This window comes from Rhopalosiphum padi, chromosome 2, assembly GCF_020882245.1.
Source record: "Rhopalosiphum padi isolate XX-2018 chromosome 2, ASM2088224v1, whole genome shotgun sequence".
In the NCBI taxonomy this organism is placed as follows: domain Eukaryota; kingdom Metazoa; phylum Arthropoda; class Insecta; order Hemiptera; family Aphididae; genus Rhopalosiphum; species Rhopalosiphum padi.
The window spans coordinates 30,768,166-30,789,645 of record NC_083598.1 but is presented as its reverse complement, the minus strand read 5'-3'; the positions used below and the strand labels follow the sequence as shown (position 1 = coordinate 30,789,645).

The following is a 21,480-nucleotide window of genomic DNA, read 5'->3' as shown; positions in this document are numbered from 1 at the left end:
AAAGTATATCAAAAAATCACATTTTTATTTTTAATATTCAGATATATTATAATTTTTACAATAGAAATTATAGGCAAGTTCACATGATAGATGAATTACCCTGGATATTACTACTTATGTGCATATATTTGTATTTAAACGAAAATCGCCTACGCATATAATACATTGTACTCTGTTGGACTGGGCAAACGTTACTAATCCGCATTTTACCGGTAAACTTAATCAAATTTTCAATACCTATAGGTAATATATACTTGCCTACAATTAGTAAAATAATATTATACAATTATCAATAAACATAGTAGAAATAAAATTGTATAATTGATAAAAACAATTATAACGTAACAATATCTTTTATATGTGTTGAGAATGTCAACTTGACATATTATCATATATTTACGAGTATCTGTGCAGTGTCAGTGGTTAAATTCATTACGGTTATTGAATAAACATGCAATTTTATCATGTTATCTGTATATAGTTTATAATTTGTTACTATTGTCTATTAATATCTTATTAATATAAGATCATTTTTTCATCTATCTAATCATAGTTTTATAATTCTAAATAAAAATTAAATTCATTCAAATTGTTTTTTTCTTAGTAAATTTACTATACCGGTGAAATTGTACATAAAAAAATCCACGAGTGTTGTGAACAACAGTAAATATACTATTATGCTACAAGCTTTTTTTATATTTTTACTAAAGCTATTTATTTATAGGTACTATTCTTCTGTCTTCGTGCAGAAATATTTATATATTTTCAATGAAAAGTTAAAATGTTCAACTAGTGTTTTATATTTTATGCACGTATGTTTGTATGAAATACTATTATGATTCAATCGTGATTTTGATATAGGAAACAATTTTTCCCCAGAATATTGTTTTACGAATGCATTTCATGTCATCAAAAATAATAATGTTATAAAACGACATAAACGTTATTGGTACAGTCGGCTGTTGTAGTCTTCGCGTGGCGGCTGTGTTCACGGAATCGTTTCCATTGTTTTCAGCTGTAGCTCCAAATGTTTTATTTCCATATTTACATTATATATATGATATTATGGTCGCGCAACAACCACGATGTTACCTATATTATACCATGTAATAGATAATATTATGGTACACATACACTATACAGACAAGCTATACCAGTAAATCACATCGAAAACGTATTTCAAATACCTAATATACTTGAACCGTCCTTTGCGGGTTGTAATTTTTTTTTCTCGAAATTTTGTCAATACCGTCCGCGTCTTGAGTACTTTTTATGTGAGCAAATGGTATAGTAATATTTAAATCGCGTTCGTGTTATCGGCTCGCAGCACTCAGAGTCGCGGGACCGGACGCGTACGTCGTGTACGCGATTCAATTGAAACGACCCAATTTGCATATTTTCTTTGATAACGTATATTGTTATCGCGACACTCGTATGTATAAATAAGTACGAGCGGTTTTTATCGAGAAATAAAATATAAATTAAACATAACATATTTTATAAGCTTGATAGGCGGTTTTGGTTGCGTCGTATATCGTATTATAATATTATTATTATAAAAACGTTCCGATTTCGGATCGCATTTGTGACCACCAATACAATATATGTACTTAACTATAATATACTAATATACATACATTATGAAATCCGAATGCAGTGTACGATTTATGAAAAAGCGATATATTATTGTCATTATTTGGGTTAATGCGCGTTACAGTAGGTGCGAAATCAGGTCGCATAACATCATCACACCGTATTATTGTAATACACGAGTACCGCACCTACCTAAACACGTAATATAATATGTGTAAGTATAAATATTATGTGTGTGTGTGTGTGTGTGTGTGTGTGTGTGTGTGTGTGTGTGTGTGTGTGTGTGTGTGTGTGTGTGTGTGTGTGTGTAGGTGTATGTATACTGTATATACACAAACGCATTAATTGATCGGTTTTAAAACAAACCAAAATTGGTATATATTATAATATACTGCTATTACATAATAACTATGCGACAACGCAGTAATAATTATTGTCACACAATTATTTTGAACGCGGTTGTATACACATTTTAATGGGAAAACGCGGAGGTGTCAAAAGTAGCTGTTTTACTTATATTGCATAATATATAACCCTTGTCGTAGTAGGTAATTTAATGGGTGGTTATATTATACGAAGGTAATAAACTTATAAATAAAGGATAAATCTATAATCGGTTTGTGTGTGTATAGTGTGTTATAGTCGGTAAACGGCGGTCGGTTGGATTAGCGTTGTGTACTCGTGTGGTTTAGGTAAATGTCGTCTTCAGTATTCTTCAGCCATAATAATATATTACGTGTTTACGTGTGCAGTTTAAGATCCCAACGGCGCCTCTGGGAAAACACACGAATTGGCGTATTTCTTAAAAGGGATTCGAGACTCGAGTCACATACACCAAAATAGTTTTATGACAAATTATTTATCTATATGTCATATGGTTGTCTGGTACGAATAACCCATTAGACGTACCAATTTTATTCGTAAACAATTATTTAAATATTCATGATTTTATGATAAAAATTGTACTCATCAAGTCTACATAATATGGGCGTAGACATTCATAAAGGTTATTGTTTTTTTTATTTATTTGATTAGATAAATAATATAAGGAATAATACTTATTAATCTTACAAGATGTGCATTATTGTATAACATTAGAATTTGTTAAAAATTAAAAATACCTAGACATGATATTCGAATTTATTTGCGTAAATATTATTAATATATCATTATACGTGTAATATATTTTTTAGCTAATTATTAGAAACATTAATAAAAAATATATTTTTCTTTTTACTATTTAATTTTTATAGTACTGACCTATAATTATTATAGCTACTTAATCAAAACTATTTTGCTCTATAAACACACATTCACTACGAACAAACAATTTTTTGTTTCTCGTGACAGGTTTTTTAAATAATATTTAATTCCATATTAATTATTTTTAACAAATAACTAATCATATAATATCAGTAGGAAGTTGTAGCTGTTTATAACACATACCTATTATATAGGTACGCTTGCTAATTCCCTTGCTGTACGACTACGACATGCTCAATTTGTAAAAAGATAATGCTCCTCGAGCGGAACGATTCGAAAACTTCTCGACAATCCGGTAATTGTCATACTACTGCTATACATAACTTAGTATAATCGTATTTAATGAAACAATTAACATGTATTTTACGTACGGTGTCGATCCGCTCGGTACTGTACTTTATAATACTTTATAATGCACTTTTAGAACTTATCAACTTTGCATTTAATTGTATTTATTAGAATTTATTATTGGCATTTGCGCGTTTACAACATTAGTAATAGTAATTAGTATGTTGAGTGAACTGAATTATATATTCACATAGTATACTATATATTAAACCATATTATACATTGATTGTCAGTAGATTTGAAACATTAGGTACTACACCTAATTAATTTATTGAAAATTTAAACTTAAATTTGACGCACATAATAAATATTATACTAACATAATTTTAACTTGACATACATATGTACTTTCGAATAGATACTTCATATTATTATTATTATTATTATAAATTGGGTTTGGTGATTTGACAATTATTGTATTTCTAATTTTATAAGCAATTTTGAATTAAATAATATATTGACTACCTTACAGTCGAAAATAATCGTAATATTAATGATAAAGTTATAATAAATATTAGTTGTTAATTTAACAACTATCGAAATTATTACGAAGAATTTCCAAAAAAGTAAGTTTTGAAAAAATCAGAAGAAATCATATTTATTACAATGGAAAACACATTGGATTCACTTTAGTACATGATTATATGGTAATCTATGTACTAAGTAATTGTTTGTAGTATAATTTCTATTGTTCTTGAAATATAGGATAACCTGGCACAAGTTTCTTCAAACTATTTTGGTAAATGTGCGTGTCATTTCTGCGAAACAAGTCTGCAAACTTAGTGGTGTATTCTACTTTATTTCTGAATAACTTCACTCCCAGAAAATGGTAATCTGCCAGAAAAACAAGACGCTGGTTTTTAAAAATACTTGTTAATTAATAATACTTTAATGATTCAATTTGTACATAAAAATATGTAAATTATGTAAATTCGTTTAACTCACAATGTGTTTAAGAAAAAAAAACAACATATTATTTGTAATTATTAAAATTGCTAATATTTAAAAATGTATACAAATCAATATAACCATGATAATAAAAATAATAATAATTACAAACATATTTAATAATTGTATAGTTTACAACACTTTTTGTTAAATAAAAATCATGGCATTTCATAATAAAAAGTTATTATTATCAACAATTCATTCATTTAAAACCAGTAATGAATCGTTTTATTATTAACGTTGATTTCGTTTAAGATAATTATTCGTTTATAATTGATTTTTCAAACAATGTATACGGTTATGGATTAATTGAATATTCGGAAAATTTAAAACAATCCAATCCTAATTGGTAATTGTTGTATTAATTTTAAACAGTGTAACTACAATATTTAAAATACATTTTCGTGACTAATTTTATTATATAGGTACTTTTAGATATGTTTATTACTCACTTTACACATGGCCATGCAACGTGAATATCAATAAAATTATGTTGATTATAAATAAAATATAGATTAGATAATACTGATAATAGTAAGTTATTATCTATTAAATATATACATGTGATTTGAAATTTAAAGTTAATAAGTTTTTTAAGATCATGTTAATTCCATAAACTTATGTAGTTGTATACAAGGTGATTTTTTAAGCATGCTTACCCCATTTTTATGTTTAAATTATGCATATATTCAAATTCTGATTTTTACATAGTTTCAAGTTGTTAAAACAACGTTTTTATTAAAAAATTATATTTTTAAATATTTTTATCCTTATATTTTTTTGAATAACAACATAGTTTTATTTTTATATTCCAAAGCAGAATATTTTTCTGAGTATTTTGATACATAAAAATCTAATTTAGAGCGAGTAGTTTATGAGTTATACGTATTTAAAGTTTTTGACAAGCTGAGTAGTGGACAAACATTTTGTGGGGTCACCACGTACCCCTTGTATAAACTTTAAATGCTTATAACTCATAAACTATACTCACCCTAAATTCGATTTTTATATATCAAAATACCCAGAAAAATATTTTAAATTAAAACTCTATGTTGTCATTAAAAAAAAAATAAAAAACTTAAAAAAATATAAGGATAAAAATATTTAAAAATATAATTTTTTTAATAAAAACGTTGTTTTTTAACAACTTGAAACTATGTAAAAATCAGAATTTTAATATATACATAATTTAATAATGGGGTGAGCATGCTTAAAAAATCATCTTGTATACCCATCAAAGGGTGCTTATTAAATTTTAATTAGGTAGGTAGTTGAAAAGTACCAAAAAAACAAAAAGTAGTAATAATAATATTAAATTATTTTTATTCGTTATACACGTTACGCGTCATTATAAATAAATAGTATATACATAATACACATATATATATATATATCAGGGGTGGGCAATTGGCGGCCCGCAAACCTTTTTTATCTGGCCCGTGCTACATTTTCAAATTACATCATACAATTTCAAAGTCAATCGTCTATACTATACTACGTCTATGATAAATTAAAATGCATATTTTGAATGACCTTTTTTGTTTTGCTCTATACTCTGGTCCGCTAAACTTTAATTTTCTAAAAATTGGCCGTCTAATAACTTTCAGTTGCCCATCTCTGATATATATAATTTACGGTAATTTTATGTATACCTATTTACTGACTTATACGAAAAAAATATCAAGGTTTATGAAAAAATATGTAGTGTATGGTAGTGTTTTGTGATTCTAACTGCTGTAGACTTTGGTAAATTTTTTTCGCGATGAAGGAAAAGTATTAATTTGGCTGAATTATTAAAACTCAGTTAAACCATTTAAGGTCACTCAGCCAGCGGACTATTATATTATTTATAATGTTTATAATGAGTAGGTATATGTATTGTGTATTATAAAATGATATGCCGTTGAAATTATGTTTTTTTTTCTGTCACTAATGGCAATTTTTGAGTAAAATTGAAAGTTTAAAATAAAACATAATATATCCTATAATGATATAATATATAATATAAGGTTAGGTTATTATACTCTATGCAAAAACTCATATTTGTGTGAAAATTATTTAACTGTTTCCTTTTTTGAACAAAGAAAAATATTGACATAAATATATTGAAAAAATAAAAAATATTCAAATCATTTTATTCTCAATGAATATTACCAGTGTCACTTTAGAAATGAAATTTACAACTATTTCATCTACACAGTCTGGTGGACATCAGTTAATCCGTTCAATCGTACGCGATGATTCTCGTGTGCAAAAGATGGAGCCACATATACGCGTGGCTTTTAGGTGTCTGTTCCATTTCAATTAAAATAATATAGGAAGATATACTAGGTTCTAGAATGAGCTGTAATTTTTATAATATAGTAAAATACAAATAAAAGGCTCAAATTATTCCAAAATTATAAACACATTTACTCAAGTATTGCTAAATTTAAGATTGTATTTTATTTTTTACTAAAATGAATTTATTTAGTTGAATTAAATATTTGAAAATTTTTAAATTGAACATTCGCTGGGTATATCTACGGCTTGGCATGTACCTACCTGTGTATGTAATATAACATCATCTCAACATCTGTGATGGGTACTGGTGGCAATATTACTATGATAACTTGGAACATATTACTAGGGTCTAGGAAAGTGGTCTTAATGATAATACACAGATTACCACGAAAACCGAGGTACAACAAGACTTGTAGACCAAGTTTGAAAGAAGTCTCAGTACCTACTGGATAAGGATATGTATGGGAAATAGTGAATTCTGGAGCTCGACGAATACTACTTATGCAGCTTTGGAAGAAGACATTGTAACATACTCATAATTTACTGATTTTATATATTATGTTATGATTATAATTAATTTTAGTTTAGTATGAGTTTATAATTGAAGTAATGATACAAAAATAGATAGAGGTAATTCAAATATATTATTACGGGGTAATTCGTTCAATAATAAAGACATCGCATCATCTATAGGCCAAGGCTCCGTGTCGTTAATTAAAATTTAACGATTGAAGTTCCAGCGCAGGTATGAGTGTTAGGAAATTAAGAAGGCGTCGTTACACTTGAGAAATCAAATATATTTGAGTGCTGCAGCCTGCAATACATTTTATATAAATGGACATCTTCAGATCTTTAACTTAGATTCGTTTCTAACTTGTGTTCAATAAAATATAAGACATATATATATATATATATATTATACTCATCAATAATCATAATATTATTATTAGGTTTGGATACGCAATTTATTACAATCTTTCACTAATTGCGTTATTTCATTATTTTCGTATACAATTATGTCAGATCACAGGTTTGCTCTTAAGGGGTATCATTGCAGCAGACTGAGTATACGAACGTCATTTGAAATTATTTTTTAGCGGTAAATGATTTCGGACCTCAGAAATATTAATAGAGTATTATAACTAGACAAATTGTAGCTAAAATAAATTATTATTTTTTTTCAACATATTATATTATTTAATATTAAAATTTGGCGAGCAATAATTTATCGGGATTAAAACGATTTCAAACAAAATAATAATATGGAGTAGCAAATATTTTGACCATTGCTGGTTTAATATTGATGAAATCGACGTAGTACTGGCGAATTGAAATTTTCAGAATAATATTGTATGGACCGCAAAGTATATAATATTATTTATGATAGTTTCGGTATATGTATATCGATGATTCACTCGTGTTCACTATATTATATCAACTTTAGAACCTTACGATCGTGTCATTATTTAACGAAATAATAATGTCGTGTTTAAGTATTTAATATAATATAGGTAATAATTTATTATAAATAATATGCGAACATCTGAATATCATCTCGGCCTGGTGTAATAACACATAATATAATACTGAGAAGTTCTCGATCATTGATCATTTGATATCCATTTACGCAACACGAAACCCAGCATGTTGTGTTGTTTTAATTAAGCTCAATTTCGTCTGAATTTTAACGGTTCCGTTATAATATTGTATTCGTGGAGCAACACACGTGGAAAATCATCGTCGTGAAAAACTTGCGTGTGCAATGTTCGTTTAATATGTCTATAAACTTTATAATAATATTATATATAATTTTGTACAACTAATATTATGTGGGTACACGATAAACTGTGTATATTTATGCAGCGTACGACAAAACAATATGAATGTACGTCGTAAAATCATTTCTGAATATTATAAATGATGATTCATTTGGAATTGTTTTGCTGCGACACAAAAGTTTTTCACTTGTTACGTAGCGATCTAGTTGTTTCAGTCCTAAAACCCCAAGAAGTTGTTGATGGCTTGCAAGGATAATTTTTTTTCAGAAATAGTTTCGAGTTTTGTGAGTAAAAAATATGTGTGTGCTGAATCTCTCGTTTCGTTCAATATGTCTATAAAATTATTTAAATAATATATAGATAAGCATTATAAGAAATTCGTAGTCTGTAGTTTAGACCCGAGGCATTGTTATACGTATAATATGAATAATATGATATAATATAAGGTGGCAAAAACAATGGTAAACCCTTAACGAGCCTTGGGCCTTACTTTATAAGTATACGCTAAGCTCATTCAATCTATACACGGTATTATAAATCACAATATTAAAAATTATTGATATTCAGTATTCACTTTTAAACAGGGAAGTAAAGAAAATTAAAAAAATACATACATTATACTAATTTGTAGACGAAATAATTGTGAATCTCTGAACTATTTATAATTTATACAAAAAAATATTCTATTCTATCATTTATCAGTTAATAGATTAACATATTTTAATCATAGAAAATTATTTTATATTTTTTTTCTTGTGAGATGCAGAGCCACACAAAAATAGTTTATAAGAAAATACTATAAATATATTTGCATTATTATAACAATTTTATATTAATTATCTAAATAATACTTAAAAGTATTTATTTCATAAGAAAAGTCAAACTTGCTAAGGTTAACTTTGAAAATACTTTTATTTTATTTAAAGAATAATCTATAAATATTATTCAGTGTTTCAGTTTTGAGATGAATATTATTATGATTATAATAAAATATAAATACAGCGATATATAGTAGTCACTAGTCAATATGTTATAGGTACTATAAATTCTTATGTACTAGTATGTGTTACAAATTGAATAAACATAAAATTATGTTTGAGTATAATTATAAAAACTAATAATTAGCTAATATTATTCATATAATATTTAATTTAAAAAAAAAAAAAAATAAAAAAAAATAAATTTGTAAAATATTTGAAATTGTATACCTGGCTCATGCTTATAATACCTATGTTCAATATGTTTACAGTTTTAATTTAGATTATTGATTTTATTTTATTCGGTTGTCAATCAAATGATTTAGTTGATAAGCGTAGAAGATACTAACTACGTTAAATATTTGCTTCAAGATTTCAATCCAATTAACAATTATTATGATTCAGTCTAGTAAATCCAAAATGAATCAAGATAAAATTAAAATCAATGAAGTGGGTAAGACATTTTTTGAAATCCAATTTGGTGCTAAAGAAAAAATCATTTCCAGGTTTAAAATTATATAGTTAGTTGTTAGTATAATATTAAAATTGTGAACATTTTATTGTAAAATACTACAGGTTGAATGATGAAATAAATAATTTTAAAAATAAAGCTGAGAAGTTCAAAAGTAAAACTAATCGTTTGAACATCAAATTGAAAGATAATTATGAATATTTAAAGAAGATTTTGAACGAAAAAAATAATTTAGAAAAACTATTAAAAGCGGAAACGTCTCAGCTAAAACAAGTTTGACCCCTTATTTCAAATTTTTGAAATTTCAATATTTTTTTTTTTTGTGTTAACTACAATTTAAAATTACAAATATACATAGGAAGTCGACTCTATGGTAGAAACAAGCATAATTAAATTAAAAAAAAAAGATGACGAGTTCATTAAAAAAGCTGGAAAACATAAATCGATTACTGCTATATATGGTGGGTGTACCTACATATTGTGAATTGTATAACATTATTATTGTATTTTGTAATACGAATGAAATATGTCAACGTAACAACTCTAACACACCATGTAAAATTAAATAAATATATTTTTTGACAAATCAGTGGGAAGATTAAATAAGTTGGATGAATTTACCAAACAAGAAAAAGTACTTGAACAGAAATACATAAATATAAAAGAACAAAATGTAATCATGGATAAAAAATATGAGATTGCATTGAAAAAAATGGAAGAAAATAAATTTAAAAGTGAACAAATGTAAGTGATACATTTTAGATATATTTTCTATGTAATTTTAATACTTGATAACCGTACTAAACGATTATTATCCATTGTCATTTCAGCCCGATAAAAAACATGTTAAAACAATGCGTAGATTTTTCTGTACACATGAAAAAACAATCACTGATGGTTAAATGTCCTGTGGAGGGAGCAAGTACCAATGAAATCATTGATTTTAAAGAAATGGTACTTAATATATTTATTAATATATATATAGATATTGATAATAAAATATGTTTTTACTCATTACAGTTAGACATAGGTAATAAACTGAGCGAAATGCACGACAAGAAATGTTTCGATTTGAAGGAGGAAACTAAAGTACTTAAAGAATTATTGAAATCGACCCGAGAAATCATTAATGAAAAAAGTGTGGGTGATTATTCGAAGAAGAAAAATGTAAGCTCGGCTGGATATTTGTCAGTACGCCTTCATATTATTATTATTATTATTATTTATTATTATAAATCCAAATCGTACCAATAATAATTTTTGAAAATACGATATTTCACCAAGTATGTTCATATTTTTATACCTTATTTTTATTTAAATTCTAGGTTTTGGAATATTTAGTTAACACTTAAATACCATATTATTTTTAAGTACTTAGATTTGTATGTCATGAAGTGAGTCACTGTTGCAAATTAAATTTACTATTATATTTTTTTAATGACAACTGCCCTTTTTTCAGTAAATAAACATTATTTTTTTTAAATGTTTATTGATGCATGCGAAAATTTGGATGGATCGTTCTAAAACTTAATGTAATAATCATAATAGTCCATGTTAATAGGTCTAAAAAATCTCGTGATATATTTTTTTTATTAACATTTCATTATTTTAATACATTTTTGAGTGTAATAACTAGGTAATAAGTATTATTTATACTATAATAGTATAATAAATTGAATAATATTAGTATCCTTGAAGGTATATTAAGTTTAATAATTCAGAAACTAAACATTTTGAGTCCAGTTAACAACAACTAAATTCACAGTAAAAAAGGATGGTTTTTATTTGAAAAAAAATATGTTTGTGTTGTAAGTAATACAGTCATCAAATGTACTTAAGATTTATAAAAATCCAAAATTGAATAAATTCTTAAAAGATGATAAAAATTACTAATTAGCATTGTTGGTATATCACTCTATACATTAAATTAAATTATTTTCGAGAATTTAAAATAGCTACGCAATTCATAATTATTATTTATTATATTATATTATATTTTATTGATTTATTTGATGGATTTTGAAATAAAATAAATGTCGTGACATAAATAACATCTGAATTAATAGTCTACAGGCCACACCGAGTAAAATATAATATGTTTTTCGTTAAACTATAAATATTTATTATATTTTATACTTTACTATTAAAAAATACATTTATTATAATATTATTATCTATCCATTTATTATGTACATGTTTATTGCCTATTGGTTATAATATTAACTAATAGTGTACTACATATTTTTTTGGTTACTTCAATTTTCTTTAGCTTATATAATTATAGCTATGCAGATAATATAGTTCTAGAAATGTACTTTATGTAGACATTTAATCACAGCTAAAATTTTGTAAGATATTTGTTCTGTTCGTATACGTTTTATATTACATTATATTGTATATAAATAAATAAATAAGATAATAAATATTTGTATATATTATGTCGTTAGCATATAATACATTGATAGCCTTAAAATACTCAACAGGAAGTTAGGAGTTTGGGAAGCGAACTAATGAATGCTAAAGATTTGCATGGAATACAGCAGCCTGATAAGGATAAGGATACACTATGCCATGTGGATAGAACGATTCACGCGATCGAAGTCGACGGTACTAAGGCTGAATTGAAATCCGTGGACCACGAATTGCATGCGGCCCAGGTGAAGTTGTACGACATTCGGTCTGCCAACCAGTTGTTGGATCGTCGGATTTGGAAAACTGAGGACGCATTGCTAAATATTTACGAGAAAGCGTCGGTTCATTTGGGAGAGGTATTATCGATACACCAAATTTAATATAAAACCAGTAGTTATATAATATTATAAATAGCTATAAAGCATCCCGTAGAGTGCAGTGGGACTTGTAATTGGTATACTCCAACAAAATACTTGTAAATATTTAAAATATTTAAAACTGTATAGGTATAAGTTATAAGTTGATTACTAATACATTTGGTGCTCATTCAAAATCTGATATATTGAAATTGAAATTAAAAAAAAAACTATATTGCTTATGAATCTAAAACTAAAAATGTATGTGTAGAAATGCTGATTTAATAATTAATACAAGACAAATTAATATTTTCAAATACACATTTTTTTATGCAGAAAATTACTTTAATTTACTGATAAAATAATAAACTTGTATATATTATATTTATTTTATTAAAAACGTGTCAACTATAATTATCTATACAGGTAAAAAGGATAAATAAAAAGTTTTTCCTCTTTTTATTTAATAGTATTTACTATTTTATAATAAAGCTTTGCCCGTTCCTGCTCTATAAAAATTTTGTTTTTTTTATTAAACGACCGTTATCGTGAAATTCTATGTTTTAAACTAACGAAACAATCTCAAATTTTAATTTTTAAATAATAATAAAAAATAACGGACATAGGTATTATAGTAAGTGTATGTCAAAGTCATAATAAGTGTATGTGTATATAAACTACAGTACTTCTCCTTAATTCTGAAGCAATGCACTATAATTTTTATACTATAGTTATTTTAAATTACTAATATATTTAAATAAATTAAATTTTATATCATTAATATAATAACATCTAAAATTTATTTTTAGATAAAATCTAATACAAACAATTCCAAGGAAAATATTTTTGGTTTTATCCAAAATCTGTATAAAGAATTAGAAGGATTAATCAGTGAAGAAGATAAATTATTTATACAATAATTTTCTTAATTATTGAGAAAAATTGACACTTATTAATGAGTATAATATCTACGAAAACACTAGATTTTCTGAATAAAATATTAACATTCTAAAACATTTAATATCAAAAACACAAAAATTAACAACAAAACAATTTTATTTGTATTACCTATGTATATATTACACAATCTATAAACCTATATTATTTTACAATGAACATATGTAATAAACTATATAATATATTCTAAAAACTTAAGTGAAGTAAACATATATTGATTGAACTCATGGCATTGAGTGGTTAATTTTAGTCACTTAAAAGGCTATGACAGAATTTGTGTTTTAAACGTACCTGCTTGAGACACTACAAATGGATAGATTAGATATTATTTTCTGCAAAGGTCAAATAGATTATAGTGAAAGCAGTTTTAGGTTTTGACTACAAATGGTCACTACTATACAACGAATTATATGAATTATATTTGAATTAATGAAAATGCTTTGATTATTTGACAAAGGTATTTTGTACTGGTATGTTTAAGTCTATTCAAGTTTAATGCCAAAGTAGATGCAATAAAACTAGTAGAGCCATGTTGGCTTCAAAATCAGTTCATAAAATTGTATTTTATTACTAAGGCTATATGTTTTATGTCTAAAGAAGTTGTCATTATTGACGGAATCGAATGTTTAAAGCTTTAAAACACTATCTAGTCTTAAGCTGTTTTAATAAGTTTTGTAAATAGTAATATAGCTGTATAATATATAAAGATATATGTGTATATACTCATTACACAGAAGACGATTCATCAAACATGCTGACGTCTATTTTTCCTTAAATTATTAATTTATTCAAATTATGGTACTTAGAATTATTGAGTTTACCATTAAGGTCCATATTTTAGTTTTCTGAGACAAAATTATAAATCAGTTTTCTCAAAAAGTATCATCATTTTTTTTTTTTTTGTGAATAGTAAAGATAATGCCATACACAAAAAAATGAAGGTATAAGACCAATCTTAGAATTCTATATAATCGAGTAAATTTCAATTCCTTACTTATAAATACTTTTTTATAATTGTATATATAGTAAAATTATAAATTTAATAAAAAAAAAATGTATTCCACAAGTATATTTTATATGCATTTAACTAAAAGTATAGCTTATGTAATTATCTCTAAAAACCTAATTTATTAAATTTAACATACAAGTCTCATGTGAAACCCAATGCATTACTCTGTTATAAGATATTAAATATATTTAAGCAGTTAAAATGAAAATAATTTTTATTTTATGGAGTACACGAGTTATTGATTTGTATAAGATAAGTAGATACATATATACATAATATTATATTGAAAGTAATATTTATAATATTACTTTCAATGCAAATTAATATTGTTATATAATTTGATTGCGTATTTTTCTATAATTTTGGAGATTAATAATTATAATGTTAGAGAATGATTAATTATACTTTATATTGTATTCGAATGGTTTTTCATGGGTGAATACATCGCTTGTAAATATTGATGATAAATATTGAAAATTATATTTTTAAGTCATGAATATAATCTCAAAAATTTTAAACATATTAAAATAATTGTTGTTTTTAGTGTTCAAATAATATCAAATATGTATGTTCACATGACTTATCGTATTCGAAAAATGCAGTTTTGTAAAATGATTATACATGCTATTTTTTTTCAATAGGTATATTAAATTCATATACTATTGTATTGAATTTAATTACAATTAATAATAACCACAGCTATTATTCAGTAAACGTATATATGTGTGTATAAAAAAATAGAAAAATAGTAAAAAAATCTAATATTTACCTAATTTGGTCTCTCACCGTATTAAAAGTTTTAAATCTTAAGGTACCTTTGGTATTTATAGGGTGTCAAAGTTGAAATTATTATAAAAGTATATAAAATAAAAATAAATGTAAAAGGTTGACTTAGGACAAATAACGGTTGATATGATATCTTTAAAATCAATAGCTTTTTAATCCAAAAACTATGATAAAGTTCATATATTTTTTTATACTTTATAAATTATTTGAATCATAAATAATTATTATCCAAGAAACAGTCTGTATTGTTTCTGATATAATACTACAATATATTAAGTGCCTTTTAAAAATGTATGTTGTAAAATATTTAATTATAAAAAAATATTATAAATATTTTTCTTAGTAGATATTCAATAATTAACTAAATTGTATATTTTCTATTTTGATAGATTAGTGAGTATTAGGTTTTAAATAATTTGATTAATATCAAAATTTATAGTATAGGAAAAAATAGAAGTGTATATATCTTTAAAGCATATTATTTGTACTTTTTAAGTTCCTAATTACATGCATATTTATTTTATTTCATTTTAAGAACATTAAGTTCCGATCCCTAGCTGATAGCCGATAATACAGGTAATACAATTAATATCAATATGACAATATACCATATTTTAGGCAGTTATAGTGCTATCCAGTTAATAAAATTAATTTATAACCATTATCATATTATTAATATATTATTGTGATTCGTAAACATTGGTTAATAACTGATAAGTTATTCATTATAAATATTTTCTACGTGTAATCAATATAATATTTATAATCATTTATAACCGAACACGTTTAAAAGAAGAAAAAATATTTTTCAATATTTCATTGACATATTTCAAGAAGAGTGAAATTTTTAATTTTAAAAAGTTTCAAATTCAAAACTCTAAGTATACTAGTATATTATAATTTAAACATTGGTAAAAATTGCTTGTTTAGAATAACAAAATTAAAATATAATTTTTCGATACATTAATATTTACTAACTTTAAATCATCTATTATCCTATATATAAAATATAAATATATATATAGTTATTAAGGTGCATTTAAATATATCATAGATGCTTGAAAAAAGTTAGGTTAGGCTATATGCCTATATATAATGTTTTTTTAGTCTTATGAAATTATAGATACATTTATATTGTTTTTTAGTAAAATATTACTTCCAAACTACTAATATTTAAAGTAATAATATTGGTTCTAAACATCCAACTCTTATTTGTATTGCATAATGTATAAAATATGTATAATAACAACGGTTCATATGTATTATTTTAAGTTATATCCGTTCCATCGTTCTAGATAAAAATAAAGTAAGAAATATATATACCTATGCAATTAAGTTTATTTATTTCTCAAGAATGTGTATGCTTATTTTCTCTGCGGAGTTCATTTTAATATAACAGCTTTTGGTAGTGTCTAATAAATAAATAACAAACTGTGGACTATAATAGATAGTGTAAGTGAAACATTTTCGCGTACAATTTATGATAATGGTACGTTTTAAGCATTAAGTATATTTAAGAAAGTATTTTTGAAGTAAAGAACAAAAAAAGGCGGACAGAATGCACAGGCAGTAGTAGGTTTTTTGGTGTGGGAGAAAGGAAAAGGGAGACTGTCTTGGTTCGTTTACAAGTGTGCTGAGTACTGACCAGATTTACTATTTAAAATTAGTATTTTAAGCACATTTTTCATCCAGAAAATCCATTAGAATTTATTGAAAATATAGTTGAAATTTTAACCAAATTCAATTTTATAATATTAACATTTTACATATTGCTTGAAATATGTAATATAAACTATAAACTATTATATTATACTACACTTGAATAATGAAAAAGTTTATAAGCTACCGCAGTATATCATTTAATACATTTATTGAACTCTATAGCATGAATAAAGTTAAACAGTCTATAGTCTATACAAAAAAACCATCAATAACTTCGGACTTTGCAGTTTGTATTATACGGAGATAATAGATGAATAATGCAAAACAATAAAGGTTAGCAAGTATATTTCTTTGAAGACCTGTAATATAACATAATATATTTTCTTACCAAACCTAACGTAACTTCATATTATAATCATTTTTTGGATTTGTCAATCCAATACCAATAATATAATATAATATATAATTATTGAATATATTATATAATATTGATATTGAGTATATAACCACGTACTTTTGCATCCAAAAAACTCTTTCGATTCAAAAACGTATTTTACTTACGTTCATGATAAAGTTAGAGAACTTTTTTTTTTATATATCGAATATAAATTATATTTTTTTTTCTATTCAGAATTAAAAATATTTTGCAGATATTTTCTTGAACAAAGATGCTATTTTGAGTAGACAAATAATAATGTTAGTATCAAATCTAATAAAATTAAGTTATGTAATCTATTTGTTCTACAAGAAAAATAATGTAATTTTTATTTGGATGCATAAAATGGCTTTAAAACTAAAAATAATAATAACACTAATAATTTATTTTTTGTAAATAACAATATTATTTTGAGTATTAAAATATAAATAATAATCTTAGACAAAACATTCAATGGGGTCGGTGTGTGGAGCAAAGCTCACTAGTTAAAAATGTACAATAATATAATATATTATAAAATTATTAGTAACAATAATAATTATTATTATATATAGTTAGTATTTGTTTTAAATTATTATATCTTAATGTCAATGTTTATTTTTTTTTTCATTTGCGTAAATGTATAATTTCATTAAAGAATATCATAATAATTTTATGACAATGGAACAAAGCCAAACCTTTCAGTCTATTTTGCTCCATTCTTGACCTTAACGATGTTTTTAATCTTTACAATGAGATACGAATAATGTAACATTTTAAATTGTGAATAGAGTTTGTAAAAAAAACAAAATAGTGATACTTTTTTATCTACCGAGCACATCACTACATTTTTAGTAAATGTAATTTGGTCGCTCCTAGTTTACTTTGACTCAGAATTAGAAAATAATTGAGTATCTTAATAATATAATTAATTCTAGTAAGGTATAACCTCAGTTAAGTAAAAAATAATTAGCAGATGATAGATTGACTAAAAACCTACACATAATTCTAAAACAAATAAGTTTATCGATGTGTTTAGGAACAAAATTTTACTTTAGAATGAATATCATATTCCCAGCATCATAAAAAAATTTCCAAAGATATTGTGTTGGATATCAAACCTGGACGATATAAAGTTGTCAGTCGTATTTACACAAGCATGGGCTGAACTGACATAAAGATATCGGACAAAATGTAAATTTTCTATTCGATTTTTGTGTAAGTTTTGATAATTTATTTTGTATAACTAAAAACTTATCTCCGACAGTACTTACCAACAAATTTACGATGACAAATTGTTCATAATACTAAAAAATGAATATAATTTATGATAATTTTTTTTTATTTTCGATGTAATTTTTATAAACAAAATACATAATAATAGTGCATCGAATAATTAAAATTCTATTCTATAAATATATAAATTATTTTATTAATATTTTGTAATAACTTGTTGTGTTGTGGACTCATTACCTATAACAAGGTAATTTTAGTTTTGAATTTTATATTCAAATATATAAAGAATGAAAGAATTATTTAATGATCAAACATTTTAACACCTCATTAAAAATGCATTTCAGATGAGATAAATTTGATTTTGTGTTTTGCGAAAAAATTTTTTATTTATGTATAGGTATATTATATTATATTGTTTTATTTTCAACGACGGGACAGGCGTAGAGCGTTTCCATGGTACGAGTGGGAGTGGAACGGTTTTTTGGGGTATGCTACGGTTTGCCGGCGCCTAAGCTTTTTAAGTGCTCTTCAGTATCAGGACGGACACATGTTGACTCTAACGCGTCTACTGGACTTCAGCGCGCTATTGGAGAATTATTTCAAATAAACTGTACCGTAATATTATACCAAGGTATGTATCAATAATTAATTGATAGTGAGGTATTGAAAAATAATTAAAAGTCTAAAATTTATGAATGCAATATTTTATATTATATAAAATATAACTAATGAATAGATATCGTCTATTGTTCAAAAATAATAAAAATAAAATTCTACGATTACATACCTACATCATATTTAATAATTTTCTAAAAATTCAAGTGATCAATATAAGAATATTTATATAGCATGGTATTCTATTGAGAACGTATGTTTTCGTTTTTTATACGATTACTTCATAAATTACTTAAGTTAATTTATGATTAAGTTATAGATAATTGATGAAAAAATAATATTTGAATATTTTTTATAAATATTCGGGATCGATTATAAGTAAATTACGAATCAGAGTAATATTTTCTATCGTGTTTCATATTAATTTGAAACGGCACTGATATGTCGTCTGTGCGTATTGATATACTTTAGTGAAACTTAATCTACTAAAAGATAAATTATTGTAAACGTAATTAAAACTAAAAACAAATTATAGATTTCTATAATTATACGTTCTTTATAAGAAATAATAATATATTTTATATATATCTATTATATTATTTAATAATTTATTGGTTTGACAAACATTTTCAAAGAAATATAAAAATATATTGTTTTGGAACAATTTATGTTGACAGTTACGTAATATTTGAAAAACCAATTGGCAATTATCTTATTAGGAATATGTATATAAATCTATACAAAAATAATGTTTTGTTTAGTAAGTTAATTCAATAATTATTATTGTAAATTATACACATAAAAATACAGGTTTACTTTATTGAATGTATAATTCAAAGAATTTTTAGTTAATATATTATGTATTATATAATATATATATATATATGTATTAAATTTGATATAATTAATGATTTTATACTTAATTTGTAAATGTTAAGACTCGTAAGACGAAGTTCATTTGTACGTGTAAAAACCTAAAGGCTATCACTATAAAGAAGTTTGGAATTTTTCCAATTGCCCCAATGACTATTACCATATCCCTATTAAATTGCTTTAAAACCAAATATATTAAAAGAGCCTTGTAGTAAAGACAAAGGTACTACTGAAAAAATATGTTTGAGAATTTATTTTGATACAGTGTCGATTACAAGTGTGAATCTTCATTTGTCATGATGTAGTTTGTATATTGCAACTATCAACATATTGTCCTATTTTTAGATTTATGTTAATTTTTCAATGTTATTGAATATGAAAAATATTATGTATATTTGAATAACTTGAAATTAAAAAAAAATCCTTCGTGCAGCCTAACTTAGGTTTTTGATAAGAAATTTAATTTTTATAAAAGTAAACTTGAATCCTTAAAAAAATAAAGTGTGCTTTAGCGCTTTAACAAAAAAAATGTTTATAATATTAAACTATAGTTGATAAGCTTTGAAATGTTTATTTATTATTTAAAACATAATTTATGTCTTTTTTTTAATATAATTGTTTAATTTTGTGAATATAATATAAACTAGTTTATAAATTGTATTTTCAAAAATATTCAACTTTTGTATGAAAAATGCAAATTTAATTAGTTAGTATCATAGGTAAGTTAATTATAAACAATGTATCAAACACAAATAAGAGATAAAAAACATTAAAAATTAGTTATCGTAATTATATTTTATTTCAAAAACATATTATATAAACGAAATATCTAAATAATTATTAATTAATGTAATATTTTGTAATAATTCTGACATGAGTCGATCCAACTTGCAAAAATAACGATTATTTGCTAATCGTTTGATGGCTACTCTTTTTTTGTCATAATTTGTGAGTTTAAATACTACTTAAACATAAAAAAATAAATAACGCGTATATATATATGTATATTTACATGTATATACATTTTAAACTGAAAACTCATTAACATTAATAGAAAAATAATATCAAAAAAGACCGGAATAAATATTTCAGCGCAACACAGCAATATTTTCAATACAATATTATGGTTGTCGAAAACGTTATTAATAATCTCACTAAATCATCTTGTTTCAGGACAAAAAGAGAAAAATCATTATTTTTCGAATTTAAGATAACTCATAATATTTATTTGCCGGTATTATTTTATCTACTTAGCGTCACCGTTCGTTGGAAATTTGTGTTTTCTTGTCGTATAATATTACAATGTGTTGTCGTTCATATTAAATAATCGCTTTATATAGTGTACGGGAGCCACGCTAAAAACAGTACGTTGTCGAAACACATACGTTCGCTATCTACCTAATTATAGGTATTATTTCAAATTAAATAATAAAACATTACTATTTTTGCGAAAAATATATAATGCAGTTGTTGTGATTTTACGACGAAATTGGATTG

General features: G+C 24.6%; 2 protein-coding genes across 3 annotated transcripts in view; both read left to right on the top strand.

Moving 5' to 3' along the window:
• The first annotated feature begins 9,536 nt into the window (after positions 1-9,536).
• On the top strand, positions 9,537-12,703 carry LOC132921734 (putative autophagy-related protein 11). The gene is made up of 7 exons (XM_060984912.1): positions 9,537-9,696; positions 9,767-9,935; positions 10,021-10,123; positions 10,253-10,406; positions 10,493-10,616; positions 10,683-10,829; positions 12,146-12,703. Exons 1-7 carry the CDS (start codon positions 9,587-9,589, stop codon positions 12,452-12,454), a joined length of 1,116 nt encoding a protein of 371 aa, XP_060840895.1. The 5' UTR covers positions 9,537-9,586; the 3' UTR covers positions 12,455-12,703.
• Positions 12,704-19,023: 6,320 nt separating this feature from the next.
• The window catches only part of LOC132921091 (calcitonin gene-related peptide type 1 receptor-like), a 103,163-nt gene continuing 100,706 nt past the window's right edge, over positions 19,024-21,480 (top strand). For both annotated transcript variants that reach the window (XM_060983927.1, XM_060983926.1), the window contains exon 1: positions 19,024-19,126. The gene's annotated coding sequence lies outside the window, so the exon portion shown is untranslated. The remainder of the gene's footprint in view (positions 19,127-21,480) is intronic.